This window comes from Ctenocephalides felis, unplaced genomic scaffold (assembly GCF_003426905.1).
Source record: "Ctenocephalides felis isolate EL2017-DRISC unplaced genomic scaffold, ASM342690v1 CF-g0.4_SCAFFOLD_01886, whole genome shotgun sequence".
NCBI lineage: Eukaryota > Metazoa > Arthropoda > Insecta > Siphonaptera > Pulicidae > Ctenocephalides > Ctenocephalides felis.
The window spans coordinates 173,947,510-173,965,173 of record NW_020538040.1 but is presented as its reverse complement, the minus strand read 5'-3'; the positions used below and the strand labels follow the sequence as shown (position 1 = coordinate 173,965,173).

Here is a 17,664-nt window from a genome sequence, read left to right as displayed (position 1 = left end):
ATTCTGATTACTTGGCGAAATGTGGTTCGTACTGCGTTTTCTATAAGATCTTTCTAATGTAGATTCAAAATCTTTAACAGCTTCTTCCAGGGCTCGGTCTTTTACTAAATCCTCATAGCTACTGTACGTTGTACTCGTTGGAGTAACAGGGCTTGCCTGTAATAAGAAAAATTAATTACACTGCGGAAGGTTTTTTAAATTAACATCATTAATGAAAAATTAATCATGTTAGTTTTAAAATTATGTAGTAAAAATATAGGTCCTCCAGGAATTGACCAGAAAAGGTGATTCCATTTAAATGGATCATTATATGAAAATATACTTACTGGGACCGATGGAACCGATGAAATAGTAGTGGTATAGGATTCGCGCGAAGCAGGAGTCTGAGGAAGAGGCGGTAGAAGACCCAGAAGCATCTCCATGGATTGGCGCTGCTTACGTCTGCGTTTTCTGCGTAGCTCAGACGGCGTTGGGGAGCTTGGAGGCACCAGCGCCAAATTCTCGCAGTACCGTACGAAATCAAGATGGATGTGATATCCATAAGGACAGCAATCGCAACGGTCACATTCAGTCGCATTTTTTATGTGAGAATCCATTCCAGTACCGCGTGATTGCGGAGGAGCCCAGTGCCGGGACAAGTCTGCGAATAGAACCAATTACATAAATATAAAACTGATAATATTAATGAAACAGCGACGTATTTGATAATATTCTGTTTATCTTGAAATAAGACGTAAATATGTAGGAATAGGCAAAAATGAAATTAAATAAATACTTATTGCGATTGCGGTACGGATGGCGATATTTTTGGTTATGTCCAAATTTGTTTTTATTTATTTCTGCTCTGCATCAAAAGTATTGAAATATACTGCACTATTTGTTTTAAATTCACTTGTAAAAAAATAGTTGTACATAAATATATATTTTTGAATTCTTGTGTATTATAAATGAAAAGTTGAAAAGTTAGATGTTACTATTGTTTTGTTTTGTTTAATAAATCCATAGTGATAACGTGGAACATCTGTTATTCAATTGTTTCGCATATTGGATGATATGATGTGATTTATAATAAATTATTGATTAATAATAAAAGCATATTATTACATTTATACTATATTTTAAAAATGGTTAACACTAGAAATTATTTGCAAATAATTTTCAGGAATTGTTTAATTTAGATACGAAGGTTCATTAGTATTAGTAATATAAGTAGTTTAAAAATTACTATACCCACGTTTTTTGCATTGCCGTGAAATCAAACAAAAGGAACGTGAAGAAGTCATAGCATCATTTAAATAAAAAAAGAAAGGATTTTTAGAAAGAAATTGCCAAAAAACCTAAAACATTTGTTCCGAGTGATGAATTAAACGAACAGGAGAAAAATGGACAGTTGTGACAGTCAGAAATACTCTAATAACGAAATATTAGAGAAGCTATTCCTAAAGCCAAAACATTAGAAGGAGAACAATTAAAGAAAATACTTCAGTCTGGCCCAAGAGAAATTTCCAAAACATTTAAAACATTTGTTCCGAGTGATAAATTAAACGAACAGGAGAAAAATGGACAGTTGTGACAGTCAGAAATACTCTAATAACGAAATATTAGAGAAACTATTTCTAAAGCCAAAACATTATAAGAAGTAGAGAAATTAAAAAAATGCTTCAGTCTGGTCCAGAAGGTATTGCCAAAAAACCTAAAACATTTGTTCCGAGTGATGAATTAAACGAACAGGAGAAAAATGGACAGTTGTGACAGTCAGAAATACTCTAATAACGAAATATTAGAGAAGCTATTCCTAAAGCCAAAACATTAGAAGAAGAACAATTAAAGAAAATACTTCAGTCTGGCCCAAGAGAAATTTCCAAAACATTTAAAACATTTGTTCCTGGTGATAAATTGGACGAACAGGAGAAAAATGAACAGTTATCATAGCAAGAAATACTCTAATAACGAAATATTAGATAAGCTATTCCTAAAGCCAAAATATCAGAAGAATTAGAAAAAGTAGAGGAAATCCTTCAGTCTGGTCCAGTTAGGTCTCTGGTGTAGTTTTTGGGTTGCTTATAGGAACTCATAAGTAACTCTACATATTTATAATATATTAATATGCAATGGTAATCTTTATACACTGATAAACTAAAAATAATACATTTTATAATTCATACCTGATAAAGATGACAGCGTCAATCCCGACATCCTGAAGAAAAATTGTTCCGCTCACGTATGAAATATTCTGGAACATAAATTTTCTGAATTAGTTTCTTCCACCTGCGCAGTCATTCAGAAGCGTTAGCAATTCGTTAAGTTTGTTTCATTGACTTGGACAAGTTTTTTTTACAACGTGTTTTAAATTCCATTCATACCTTTTACCGCCAACTCATTTTTCTAACGTGATACCGCAGTTTTGTTCGGCATATATGTCAAGTATACGCATCTTGTGTAATAGTACCGAGCATAATAAATAAAGGAGAGGCGTCAAAAACGCGAAATGTCAACAATATCTTAGCTTATCTTCATAAATGTTCGATAAGATCGTAAATCGTATAAACCCCCACTATTTCCAATAAATCGTGTAAATAGATTGTGAACGAGTCACATAATCTCGTTGGAAAACTGTTGTTGGTGACACTTTTTAGCGCCTACGTTATAAATGTTTTCAATTTTATGAATCATAATGCATTTTTCATATAAATCTGATTTTTGGGTTTATAACTATCTGATGTTATTCAATACTGATGTAGCACTTCATCCGACTAATAATCGTGTGAGCGTTTAGAAATCTAGCTTTAGTCACGTTTTGGAATTTTATAAAACGGTCGTCATCTACTTAAGACGTCAACGTGATAATTGACTACTTGACTAATTGATAATTTATGAATCGAAGCACTTATCTTATCTGAAGTTTAGCTACTTTAAAATTTCACTTCATGATTTATGCGTTTTAATTAATTGTGTGAAAATGTAACAATCCTGAGTCTAGAAAAATTAACTCTGGATCACATCTGTATACTATTTTTAAAATACATATAGCTTTTTGAAACATGGTTTTCAAATATTATGTCTCAAAATCAAGCACAGTAACTTTATGATAAAAAGATGCTGAGCTTTGCCTTTAATTATTCTGATGATGTAAAAATCCATTGTTCTTAAATGTTATTTTGCCATACACCACTAGTTTTAGTTATGGGTCGATCAGGATATAGTTTGGCATTGCGTGTTTGCCATACCAAACTGTATTTATATTAAATTATTAGAATTTCTCTTAATGCAAGGAAAAATAGATAGATTGTATATGAAAATAGGTAGGATTTCTACCTATCTATTTGATTGTATTATCGTTTTCTTATCAATATATTTTATTCTTATAGCAATTGTAGAGCCAGAAATTATAAGCACTATGTATTTGCCCTATTTTGCAACCATTGTTTTATTGTTTTGCATTTATGTTGGTGTCAACTATATCACTATTTTGTAATGCTTTATTTCACGTGACAAAATACCATTTGAGAACAATGGATTTTTACATCATCAGAATAATTAAAAGCAAAGCTCGGCATCTTTTTATTTTAAGATTTCTTTGCTTGATATTAAGGCATTATGTTTGGAAAACATGTTTCAAAAAGATAGAATAAGATGATAGAATAGATTAGTATAGGTAGATAGAATAGATAGATAGAATTTGTAGAATGATAGAATAGGTTGATAGAATAGATAGATAAAATTTGTAGATAGATAGAATAGGTTGATAGAAGAGATAGATAGTATAGGTAGACATAATAGATCTATAGAATTTGTAGGTAGAAAGAATAAGTTGATATAATAGATATATAGAACATATAGATAGAATAGTTAAAAATTATCACTAAAAATTGTTTTACCATCGTACACAAAATGGCAAATACAAGAATAAGAATAAGGAGGCCTCATTCGCATGGTAAACATTCACTAAACTTGTTAATAACTAAACTAAAATAATTAAGTTGTGATACTGAATTTGATAAGAATAGAATATTGAGTCTGCTGTTATGTAATGGTTAAGAACGTCGCCTATCACAAACTAGTCCCAGGTTGGATTCCAACCAAGGCCAGCTCGATATCAAGCAGTATGGTAAAAAATTTCCACTTGAGGTTATAGATCTCATATATAATCTCATGGACATTGCTGCTACATAAATATCCCAAATCTACATATATAATTTATAAATAAAATGAAAGAGTGGATGACTACTGGGTTGCCCTCACGAGAAAAATACCATGTTAGGATGTTCGAAAATAAACATAGCTTATATAATACGTATTTCTGATCGGTGTTACAAAAATGGTATGAGAAATTTGACTTTGATAAGAATAGGATATAGAGTAGGCCGTGGTGTAATGGTTAAGAACGTGGGATATTACAAACTAATCCCGGGTTCGATTCCAACCACGGTCAGCTCAATATCAAGCAGTATGGTAATAAATTTTCACTTGAGGTTATAGATGTCATATATAATCTCATGGACATTGCTGCTACATATATACCCCTACACTGCAGAGTGGATGACCACTGGGTAGCTCTCTCGAGAAATATACTTGTATAGAATGTATGATACCAAATATAGCTCATAGAACACAATTTCTGACCGGTGTTATAAAAATAGTATAAGAAATTTTGTCTGTATAAATATGTATAAATGAGTATGTTGTAAAAAGACTGAACGCAAAACGATATAAAAATATGTATAGTATAAATAAGCGAGGCCAATAAATAAACAATAAAAAACAATGCCCTAATAACAGAAAAATGAATCACGTTTGTGAAGTAGAAGTGTGTTTTGTTAGACAAACAGCGATTCCGCAAGAGTTTCGTGTTTGCTTTTGAAATATTTAGATTTCAATTCAGAATGCTTGGTTATAAAATATCATTAAAACATCTTAATTAAAAGCAAAGAACGCTTTGACGGATATTTCCATAACGCATATATATATATATATATATATATATATATATATATTATATATATATAACTCTATTTATCGTGGAATTGGGACAATAGTTTTTTGCTCCTATTAAAACGCATCTGTGGTGTTAAATTTAGATGCAGTCGAGGCGCAAAAACAAGATTTGTTATATTGGATGTTCACCGTCAAAAGAGTGTGTGATTCCATGAACTATGCACACATGAAGTTAATTAAAGCAATGTGTTGAGAGCTTTCTTAATCGTACCTATAGCTGATTTATTAGGTGCTGTTTTGATCATTCTATAAATGAAAACGGCGCCATCGTAAAATACCAATTAAATCGAAATTGATAATATTTTTATATGCATTCGAAGAGCTATCAGTACTTAAAAGTCCTATAAGATGTTGTAATAATTTATCTTCACTATATGGATTTATAGAAGGCAACCCAACGGTTGGCTTATCTCTGTTTAATTAACTTAAATATACTGCAAATAACATGAACAGCAAAAATATACAATGTCCAAACAATTGTGATAAAAAAGGGAAACAGGTTAACTACTATCCAAAAATGATCACTCACCAATAATTGGGTAAATGGTGTAATAGCAATTCTCTTTAAGAAGAGTCATAAATGAGAAAAACATTTTCTCAAAAAGAAATCACAGACATATTTTTAATAATAGTGTGTTTTTATTAACTTTCTATAGGGTAAGTTATAGTAATGAGCGGAAAATCGAAAATTTTTATATATCTTTATGTTTCAGAGGTTTCTGAACATTTTGGCATACCTCAGAAAAAATGGATGTGTGTGTGTTTTGTGTGTCCGCAATTTCAACCGGTTTGAAAGGTTCAAAACACATTCGATTTCTATTGACAGGGAGATGTGCTGACTAGTTTTTGGCAAAGGCAAGTCCAACCGTTACGGAGATACGGAGCAAAGAGTGCAGGAAATAGATATCGAATTTTTGAGAGAACGGAGTATCCGATTTGAATGATCCAAAAAACATGATCGAGAGAAGTGATGATTAGTTTTTGGCAGAGGCAGATCCAGCCATTTCGAAGATACAGAGCTAAATATTGAAAAGATTGCAGTTTTTGTTTGTATAATTCTATTATTATAATTTTATTAATTAAGCATCCGATTTGAATGACAAAACAATGGCTTTTGGATTTTTTTTTATTTCAATTTTTTTTTCCAAAATTTTTTTTTTTGTATATCGAAAATAATTCTGATTTTAATTTTAATTTGAGCTAAAGTTCTAAAGTTCATTTATATACTTTAGAAAAATAATTTTAACTTTGTAAAGCAGTTTATATAATTTTCATAAATATTAGACAATATTACAGTATTCAAAATAATCTAATTTATTTGAAAACATTTGATATTCCTCGAACATTTCGTTACGGTACGAGAAGTTCCAGCAATTTGTCTTAAGAAAGTTTCAGTAAATTGTCATATTTATATTGATGTCATTTGATAACTTGATAATTTCAATTATTTTGATGATAACAACCTCAATATGATTTCACACTATTTTTAATTTATTCATTTTTGAAAAAAAAGTCTTGTAATTTAAATTATATTTTGATTATATTAATAATTATATCATGTTTTGATTTTATCGGTTTGCAATATGATACGTTGAAAACTTTTTATACTCTTTCTCTAATAATTACAATTTTATGTACATGAACTAATAAAAATAAATGTCAATATACTATTTATTAGTAATATGTTGATTATAATTTTGCACCAAGTTGGAGAAATAATCATTTTCGACAAATATTTATTTTGTTAAATTTAAATTAGATTTCTATTTTAATTATTGTATCATGCTTTGATTTCATCATTTTGCAATATGACATGTTGAAAAAATATTATACGCTTTCTCTAATAATTACATATATAAATTATTAATATAATTTACTATACTAATAGCAGAGTCTCAGATTTACTTGATATCTCTACAATTTATGTGTATCATATCATATTTACGTGCTAATAGTTGTTTAAATAACTCATTTACGTTATTATGGACCATTAAGAAATTACTCCACTAACATAATATTTTCAACACGATTTTCTGTAATAAGCATATATTATTTTGTGTAATGTCTAGCAAAGGCCTGGAAATGAATGATTTTGCTAAATATTTACATAAATTCAAGTGTATTATATTTATAGAATATAATTATCATTCGTTAGGTGAAAACGAATGTAACTCATGAAATCATTTTTGCAGTAAATAATTTACACAATTATCTTTTTGGAACTCATTTTTGGAAAATTAATTACTATTTTGAAAAGATAAATTATCGCATGCATAGTAAACAAATCATGTGATGGCAATAATTAATATAAATATTTTCAGTTTCTTTTTAACATTTTTTTTAAAATTAAACCTTATCGCAAAATTGATAAAACTTTATCACTAACAAAACTATTATTATTGAACTATGTATATGCACTTGTACTGTTTTGTTAATGATAGGAATTTCAGATTTATATTAATGTAATAGGGTTTCCCCGTGGTATAGTGGTTAGAACCATGGACTTCGAAACAGAGGTTCCAGGTTCTATGCCCGCCTCGGACACACTGATGTCAAGCAGTGACTTTACTTGGAAAATAGGTAGCAATATGTTTCCAAGTGAAAATAGCCTTTTTCTGGCACTGCTACATTAATCAAAAATTCATCAATATTGCAGAAATTTTAATAATAAACATAGAGATAGGACAACCGTTTGGGTTGCCTCATATGACTTGTTGGGTTGACTCATATGACTTGTTAAGTTGGTAATGTGATGGTAATAATTAATATAAATGTTCTTAATTTTTTTTAATATTTTTGAAAATTACCTTATCGCAAAATTGATAATACTTTATCACTAACAAAATTATTATTATTCAACTATTTATGTGCACTTACAATTAGGTTTTATATTCATGTAATTGGTCTATCTCGTGGTTAGAACCATGGGTTTCGAAACAGAGGTTCCAGGTTCTATACCCGCCTCGGACACACTGATGTCAAGCAGTGACTTCACTTGGAAATATAGGTAGTAATATGTTTCCAAGCGAAAATAGCCCTTGTCCGGCACTGCTACATTAATCAAAAATTCATCAGAATTACAGAAATTGTAATAATAAACATAGAGATGGGACAATCGTTTGGGTTGCCAGTTATAAAAAGGTATGACCTTTAGAAAGTCAGCACAATAGCTCACACAACTTGTTATGTTTTAATTGCTGTTAAAAATATAAAAAAATAATATTTATGCAATTATTTTAATGTACTAATACATATTGATATTTGTGTACAATTTGTGTAATTTCAATATTGCAAGAAAAGTAGTGTTCACCAGTTTTTATCACTTTCGAGGAGAAAAGTTTATCAGAAAAGAAAAATTAAATATAAAGGTGGCGCAGATAATTGTCCATTATTTGAAGAACTCCTAAGATTGAGAAGAGATGATGCAGGAGATTGGAAAGCACTGACGCACAAAATTTTCCAAAATATGAAGTTGGAGTGGAATCATAAGATTAAAATGGACAAATGAGGAAGCAAGCATTAATGGTACGTGTTTTTTTTTATTCATGTATTTTTAGTGCTTTGACAAGAACTTAACCCTTTCCACTCGCGAATTGCGAGATTTATATGCATTCTGACGGCGGAGCGGCGGCATTTTGATTTTTTTTTTATATTTCGATTTTTTTGTATTTTGATTTTTTTTTAATTCTTTTTGCCCCAAATCTCCGAAACGACTATTAAAATCGGTTTATCCGTGTTCGCGAAATAGTCGACGAAAATTTGTATCCACACACACACACATACATAATTTTTTTCTAAGGTTTGCCAAATTGTTCAGAAACCTCTGAAACGTAAAGATATATACAATTTTTTATTTTCGATTTTTTTGCGATTACTATAACTAACCCTGCGAGAAGTTAAATATTGAATCAAAAATGAAATTTTTAACTTCCCGTAGGGTAAGTTATAGTAATCGCAAAAAAATCGAAAATGAAAATTTTTATATATCTTTACGTTTCAGAGGTTTCTGAACATTTTGACATACCTTAGAAAAAATGGATGTATGTGTGTGTGTGTGTGTGTGTGTGTGTGTGTGTGTGTGTGTGCGTGTGTGTATGTATGTGCGGATACAAATTTTCGTCGACGATTTCGGGAACACGGATCAACCGATTTGAATAATTCAAAAAACATTCGATTCGTATTGATAAGGAGACGTGCTGATTAGTTTTTGGCGAAGGCAGGTCTAGCCGTTCCGGAGATACGGAGCAAAAAGTGCCGAGAACGGTAACTCAGTTTTTAAGAGAACGGAGCGTCCGATTTTAATAATTCAAAAAACATTTTACTTGTATCGACAAGATAAAGAATTGATCAAATTTTCATAAAGGCAGGTCTAGCGGTTTCGAAGATCTGACAAAAAAAGTAAAAAAAAATGCCATTTGGCGGTCAAAAATGATCATTAGACATATGCACATCAAAATTTCAGATATTTTATAGAGATTTTAACAATAAGTATAAATTTTGTTTATTTTCCTATGGGTTCCGTATCAATGTTTACCCGTTAGACAGCGACGCCGCACTTTATATTTTGTCTCTATGCAGTTAAAGCAGTACGATTGCTTTGAAAAACAAGTTCAGATCTTCCAAAATATGTCAAAATAAAAAAAACATTTTTAAAAAAAAAAAAAAAATTTATAAAAATTTTTTTAAAAAAAATTAAAAAAAAAAATTTTTTTTTTCAAAAAAAAGTAATTTTTTGTCCAATTTATAGTTTCTCAAAAATCTTATTTTTTCGAAGTAAATTTTTTTCAAAAATGTTAATCGTTTTTTAAAAAAATAATAATTTTTGGTACGGGAAGTTCCAGCAATTTGCCTTAAGGCACGATGCCCTAATTGCCTCAAGACAGAATTCCACTTACAGCTAGTTTATATTTCTTTACGTTTCAGAGATTTGTGAACATTTTGGCATACCTTAGTATAAATAGATGTATAAGCGTGTGTATGTATGTGTGTGTGTTCGGATACAAATTTTTGTCGACGATTTCGGGAACACGGTTCAACCGCTTTGAATGATTCAAAAAACATTTGATTCCAATTGATAAGTGGACGTGCTGATTAGTTTTTAAACAAGGCAGGTCCAGCAGTTTCGAAGATACGGGGCAAAAAGTGACAAAAATGTTAATTCAGTTTTCAAGACAACGGATCGTCTGATTTTAATAATTTAAAATTTCAATAATTCATTTTACTTGTATTGATTAAAAACTGGTAAAATTTTTCAGAAGGCAGATCTAGCGATTTCAGAGATGGAGTGAAAAAAGTAAAAAAAAATGCCAATAATACTCAGAAATCTATTTTTTTTCAACGTTTTCAAAAAAAATTTTAATTCAAAATCAAATTTTCAAAAAGTTTTTTTTTAATTTTAATTTTTGGTACAGAAAGTTCCAGCAATTTGCCTTAAGGCACGATGCACCACTAGTTGTATTTACAATTCGTATCAAAATCATTTCCATCTATTTCTTCTACGTTTCTGTATAACGAGTTCTTCTTAGTATATAATTTAAAAAATTCATCGAAAGATATTTCGTGAGGCCTACATGGTTACGCCTCTGTAAATCGTTCTCGAAAAGGTAACTGCAGTTCGAGCAGATTGTTCGGCGCTCGTGATTTCGCATACATTACTGTGGTAAGAATTTTATTACGTCATATCACGATATAGGTATGATATATAGATGCACCAATAAAGCACTTAAATCTCAAATGAATCTCTGCTTTGCACGAGAAACGAGTACACCATAAAGATAAATGTCAGATAGGTACACTGTTGTCGAAGATAATAGTTTCTTGAACGAACTAGATATTGACTCAAACTACTTAAGTTTTGAATCGAATACGATTTAAGAGTATATTTAGAAAATTTAAAAAATAAAAACCTATTTTAATATATTTTTATAACAGCAACACTACGTTTTCTATGATCTGTTTGCATTCGTAGATCATAACCTAGTATTTTTCTCGAGAGGGCAACCCCAGTGGTCAAGCACTCTTATTAACTTTCCGTAGGATAAGTTATAGTAATGGCCCGAAAATAAAAAATGAGAATTTTTGCATATCTTCACGTTTCTGGTTTCTTTTTCGTCTTCAGATTTCTGAACATTTTGGCATACTTCAGAAAAAATGAATGTGTGCTGTGTGCCCCCCATGCCCCTTTCACAAGTATTTTGAAATAAAAAGATTTATACTCGCTTAAATCATACGTGTTAAATTGAGTGTCCGGTGATTGGTGCCGTGCGGCGTTACGGGACTTCCCCCTAATCTTTTTTTTAAATATAAATATTGAATGGCAATCAGAACAATTATGTTCTATAAGCCATTGGGATATAATTCTGATCCCCATTTTGGGGAATCAAATATGACGTGGTAGATGGTCTTCAGTGAGATACTTCTATTTTCTTAAATAAGATCTCCAAGTTGCTTTTTCTTGAGCCTCTTTATACCAGGGATCTATTTTTTTTTATCAAAATACTCTTGTTAAGTAGTATATTTTTTATGTACTATTTTTTTTATCTTGACCACAGAATGTGGAGTTGCAGAAACAATTTCCGGATTCGATCTCAACCTCGGCCAACTCGATATCAAGCAGTATGATATAAAATTTTCACTTGAGGTTATAGTTCTCAAATATAATCTCAAGTTAAAATAGCCTTTTGGGGGCACTGCAACATATATACTGTTGATGAAGATATTTAAATCTAATATATATAATAGTCTACACATAAAAAACAAGAGAGGTAGACCGCTGGGTTGCCTTTTCAAGATAATCACTAAGTTAGGATGTATGATAGCAAATAAAGTTCATAGAGTACGTGATTCTCATTACTGTTAAAAAATTGGTATTTGTTGAATTACATAAAAAAATTATATTTAAGAAATAGTTGCTGTTAAATTCTACAAATAATAGCAATATTGAATTTGAAGTTTTAGTGAACGCTTGTATTCTATTTTATTTTTATTAAAATGTTCTTGCGTAGTTGTATATTTCTTGGTATAATATAATAAATTTTATTCTATCTTGTCCACGTTATATTCAATTTAATCAATTTCTAGAACAATTTCAAAGAATAAACAGCAATTAAACTGCCATCATTTCTTATCGTTTGTATATTTATGTTCAGTACTTATCATTATTAATATTTCTTCACATGGTGCCATAAACCATAAAAAACGCCGCTATTGACTCTAGGAAAATAATAATATTCTGTAGAATTCATATCTACAGGGTGATCCAGTTAGGTACATCACGACTTGATATCGAAATTTTACATGTCACGTAGTTTTGACGGAAATGATATTTTACTTGAACACATTTATTTATTATTGAATGAAAAAAATAGGTATCACACGTGAGATCTAATTATTATCGTGTGGGAAGCACGTTTTTCAGAAGTGATAATAATAAATGAAATGATAGAAATTGGATCACTGATAACACAGAATGATAAAGTCCTAAGTGCATATGTGTATAATATTAAAAAAAAAATTTAAGATTTTTTACAATTTTTTTTACAAATTAGTGAGTTTTGTGTTGTTTTTGTTCTTTAAGATTTTTCATTTCATTTAATATGAAAAGCTATAATTATTGTTTTGGTATCTTCAAATGAGCATAGGTATACAATGTGTTTGTTTATATAGAATGAAATTAAAAAAAATTTAAAAAAAACAAACTCAATAACTTGTTAAAAATTAAATAAACAATTGCAAAAAATCTAAAAAAAAACTTTTTTTAATATTATACATATATGCATTTAGAACTTCATTCTGTGTTATCAGTGATCCAATTTCTATTTATTATTATCACTATTAATAATGATTAGATCTCACGTATAATACCTATTTTTTTTTTATTAAAAAATAAAAATGTTCAAGTGAAATATCATTATATTATTTGAACAATAATACATTAAACATAACTATTACTTTATATTTAAATAATATTAATTATGTGGCAAAAACATCACCAAAGCCGCAATCAGTATATTTAGGGACTATTTTAGTGTTGAGCGATGAATTTTAGGTCATTTTTAAAGTGTCGTAAAAGAAAGTAATGAATGTTTTTACTATCCATTTTTTTATCACTTGTTTATTAATATTATTAAAATACAAAACAAAAAATTAAAAATAAAAAAGTTGAAAATTGTAAAAATTACAGCTGATGAGGTGGGTGGTCTCAAAAAATTAGAACCTCAGTCTTGACATGATTTCAGCCCTCCTAGCCAACGAAAATGCAAAAAATAAAAAGATTATATTAATCTACAATGATGTCGCAATGGCCCGAACTAGCGATGAGTAAAAACATTTATTTTTTACAAATTGGCGACTGTTTGAAAAAAAAGTGTTTTTTTGAGTTTCTCGAATTTTTTAAAAATAGTAAGAATTGGAATTTGGGGATAATCCTAGTTCGGGCTATAGATAGGTCTATAAACAAGACTCTCTGAACATTTCAAGTGAATCGGTCGATTAAAACTCGAGAAATCGTGTCAACAGTACTGAAAAAGTCTGTTCTGAGAAAAACTCATTTAAAGTTTTGCGTGAAGCCAAACCAGTATGGAGACCGAGTCAGTAAAATGCCTATATCTCCGAAAATAATTCAAATTTTCAAAAACCTCCTCGTACCCATATTCTTAGAAAGTTAAACTTTGAAAATATGAAATTAAAAAAAAAACAATTTTTTTGAATTTTTACACTAGAATACCTCCTTTATACTATTTTGAGTCTTTACCAAAGTTACTAAACCAAACATACTCTAAATACTACAAAAATCTTGTTCTATTTCCAAATTTATTTTGTGTCGGTCATTTATTTCTTACTTGTTATATGCTTTTAAATACGTTTCACTTTTAATTTAAGGATCTTTTGCACCTGACCATTTATCTGATTTACCTACGAGCTGTAAGGGTTTAAATACAGGTAGAGCTTTGAAAAAAGAATACCTGTTCAGTGTGATTTATTGAATTTGAAAGTTTCCTTATTCGAAATAAAACCAAAATGAAAATGTAATATTTTTAAAATAAATAATCGTTACTCTTATATACATATACAAAAATATTATTTTTGTAATATTAAATGGCGTTTATTTGGTATTAAATTTACAATTAAGAAATATTAATTTGATGATATCATAATATAATTAAAAGATAAGATGCAGTTATTTTTACTGCACTTAATGTATCTATATATATAATTGATTGCATTGTTCATAAATAATTAATTTGTACGTAGGGTAAAACGGGGCACAAAGGTCCAATTTGACTAAGTTGTCCAATTTTGAGTCTAAACTAAATGAACTACATCACATCACATAAAATGTATCAAACAAACAACTACCGAACTATATTCAGTAAAATTACCTGTTAACTCCTAATTATAGAAATAAGTTTTTTCACTATTTTTCTAAAATTTGTTATCTCTCCCTTTTTGGCTCATGGACGGGGTAAGAAGGGACAACCAGGGGACAAACAGATCCAACGTCTTCTATTTAATTTTAAAGAGAGATTACGAAAATAGCTACGTTATTTAACCAATGTCGAATACAAATTTTATGGGATCATTTTTTACAAAAATGTCATTGCATATTACCTTGATCTGGTATTTTGAAATAAATATTCAATAGCAGTCGAAAAACTATTAACCCTTTCCACTCGCGAATTTCGGAATTTATATGTATTTTGCCGCCGGAGCGACGGCATCCGAGTAGAAAGGGTTAATTTAATTTATCTCTTGTATTGTTCACACCTTTGCCAATGTAAGATTTAGTTGGTCCGTTTTACCCCAACCACATGCAAGGTATTCTAGTAACGTATACCTGTAAATTATATTCAGGTATCATCAACTAAATACAAGAGCTCAAAACCAAAAAGCTACCGACGAAAAAAATACTTTTGGTATGAATATTGGTACATTTTTGTTTACCTCCTGATAGCGAAGGTATAAGAATTAAGGTAATGGCTGGTTATACGTCTTTTGCCTTCTACTTTAAAATAGTATCATCAAAAATTTTTATACTTTGCCTGCTTTTGAGATATTGATGGTGGACCTTTTTACTCACGCTCTATCCTACTGAAATTATTAGACTTTTTTAAATTATTAGAAGCTATTGAAAATCAGATGTTTAGTCTATCCACTGTAAGTACAAACAACATCTCGTTTTATGACATTTTCAGACTTGTTAAACGCAGACATCAATTAAATCATAAAAAACGAGTCCAGAAAAAAAAAGATCTCGGACCACTTGTAAAAACGACATATTTGCGTCTCGTGCACCTGTGCCTTTTGACCTATGCGATCATCCGCGCGACAAATAAAAAAAAATCACACATATTTTTATATTCACTAAACAATGACGAAATAGACATGTTGCTTTTTTAATAGAGCAACTAAACCGCTTCGTTGATAATTTAAAATTAGTTATAATGCCTTGATCCAATAACAAAACCGGCAAAGAAGCTATTATGATTTTCTACGTTCACGGTTTCGTGATTACATGTTTTTATGGCATTTTTTATTTTTAATATTGTGAGAAAGATATAATTTAAGCTTACATGTACATATCAATCTGTATGTTTTTGTATGTAAAAATAGGTGTTAGTCGATCGCGACAAGAATGACAACATTCATTACAAAGAATTGGAACAAATCATGCCTGAAATATTTTTATGCATTTGATTTCATTGATTTTTTAATTAGTAAAACAATATTTGATTAATGATTTCTTAATGTGATTAATGTAACATTTTATTTCGCGGGTAAAAAGTCCACCACGTATATCTCAAAAACAAAAAAGTTAAGAATTTTTTAACAACAATATTTGAAAGTAGGGGGCAAAAGATGTATACCAACCATCATTTAGATTCTTACGGCGACGCTATCAGGAGATAAACGACAATGTTTGAAAATCCACAACAAAAATATTTTCTTTCGTTGTTAGGTTTTTTGGTAGTGAGCACTGTTGTTAAGTTTACAAGACTCTAATATATTTTTTAAGTATACGTTATTTAATTGTTTTATAAGATGTATTGTTAATTTTAAGTTAGATTCAACAGTTTTTTTTTCGTACAACCTCTATAAAAGCTTACGCGTAAGTGGGGTAAAAACGACCAACTGAACCTTATCCCTGGCAAAAAATAAAAAGTAGTAAATAAAAAAGTGCATTAAGGTAAAAAAAGCAATTTTACAAGAGATAAATTAAATAAATAGTTATTCGAACTATGCTGACGAAATACCAGAACAAGGTTATACACAGTGTTAACTCTGTAAAAATGTACACATAAAATTTATATTTTGCATTTGTTGAATAATGCAGGTATTAATTAGTAAAATCACTTTAAAATTAAAAATAAGACATTGGACCTGTTTGCACCCTGGCCGTCCTATTTCACCCCATTTATGGGGTAGAAAGAACCTGGTAACAAATTTTTGAGAAAACAGCAAAAAAAAAACATTTCTAGAATGATGAATTAGCTGGGAGTTTTACTGAGCTTAGTCAGATAGTTGTTTGTTTGATATGGATTATTTGTTGTGATATAATTAATAATTATAAAATTCATATTTTGCATTTGTCGAATAATGTAGCTATTATTTCCTAAAATCGTTTAGAATTAAAAATAAGATATTCTACCTTTTTGCTCACGGCCGTCCCATTTTACCCCGTTTATGGAATAAAAAGGACCAGATGACGAATTTTTGAAAAAACAGCAGAAAAACACATTTATACAATGATGAATTAGCTGGGAGGTTTACTGAACATAGTCCGATAGTTGTTTGTTTGATATTGGTTATTGGTTGTGATATAATTGGTTTGGTTTTCACAATATAATAGCTCAAAGTCAAACAGGACATTTGTGCCCCGTACTACTCTATAATTTATACTCTATTTGAAGAGTATAATTTCAAAAGTCTAATATTACCATTAATTTTTTTTTTTTTTTTAACATTATTTAACAGCAGTCAGAACATATTGTTGTTCTACGGCTGTTTGGTTCAATATTAACCCTTTCGACACGGATGCCGCCACTCTGGCGGCAAAATACATAAAATTTCTGGAATTCGCGAGTGGAAAGGGTTAATCCAAGTAGTGTTGTACTTGAGTATAAAAATTGGCATGGTAGATAACCCTCCAATAAGGTTATTTAATTTGAAAAGTAAAATTTATCTTAATTATTGAGAAGTGTATTTGTGTTTGTTTATGATTTGGTGTGTGTTAAAGCAAACGTATATTTTTTATATGCAAATCAATCCTTTTCCCATACAATATAAATTGTACAGGTTTTGTCACGGTTCAGTAATTTTAAACTACTATTCAAAATATCATTAACGTTGTTCCATTGCTATGTACTAATAAGTCTTCGCAACAATTTCCTTGTAGCTATTATAATAATACACACATTCAATTAACATTGAAATCACCCAGATGACTTAAGCAGGCACGCATGTAGGCAGTGAGATGTGATCATAATAAATCTTACCGATGATTATAGATAAATCAATTCATCCCTCGGGGACACTGATTGTGAGTTTTAATGGAAATCATCTTATTATAAGATGACGGTAATAAGCACATTATTCACTGTTAACACTGCACTTTTCACGGTCGTCACATGACACTAGAAAGTGTAGGCGGTCGGCTCCTTTGATCAACAC

General features: G+C 29.9%; 2 protein-coding genes across 3 annotated transcripts in view; one reads left to right on the top strand and one right to left on the bottom strand.

Annotated features, from left to right (window-relative positions):
* Positions 1-5,859, top strand: part of LOC113378864 (protein CREBRF homolog) — a 19,742-nt gene extending 13,883 nt beyond the window's left edge. The window contains exon 8 of the mRNA XM_026619496.1: positions 5,822-5,859. The gene's annotated coding sequence lies outside the window, so the exon portion shown is untranslated. The remainder of the gene's footprint in view (positions 1-5,821) is intronic.
* LOC113378863 (KN motif and ankyrin repeat domain-containing protein 1) overlaps positions 1-17,664 on the bottom strand; it is a 20,721-nt gene extending 3,057 nt beyond the window's left edge. The window contains exons 1-4 of one of the 2 annotated variants that reach the window (XM_026619492.1): positions 17,490-17,664; positions 2,166-2,233; positions 327-640; positions 12-156 (exon numbers count right to left, since the gene is read on the bottom strand). In XM_026619492.1, the coding sequence (XP_026475277.1) occupies positions 12-156; positions 327-640; positions 2,166-2,196 (490 nt within the window). In that variant the 5' untranslated portion in view covers positions 2,197-2,233; positions 17,490-17,664. Of the gene's footprint in view, positions 1-11; positions 157-326; positions 641-2,165; positions 2,372-17,489 lie in introns of those variants that run through there. The other variant, XM_026619493.1, reaches the window with a different exon arrangement.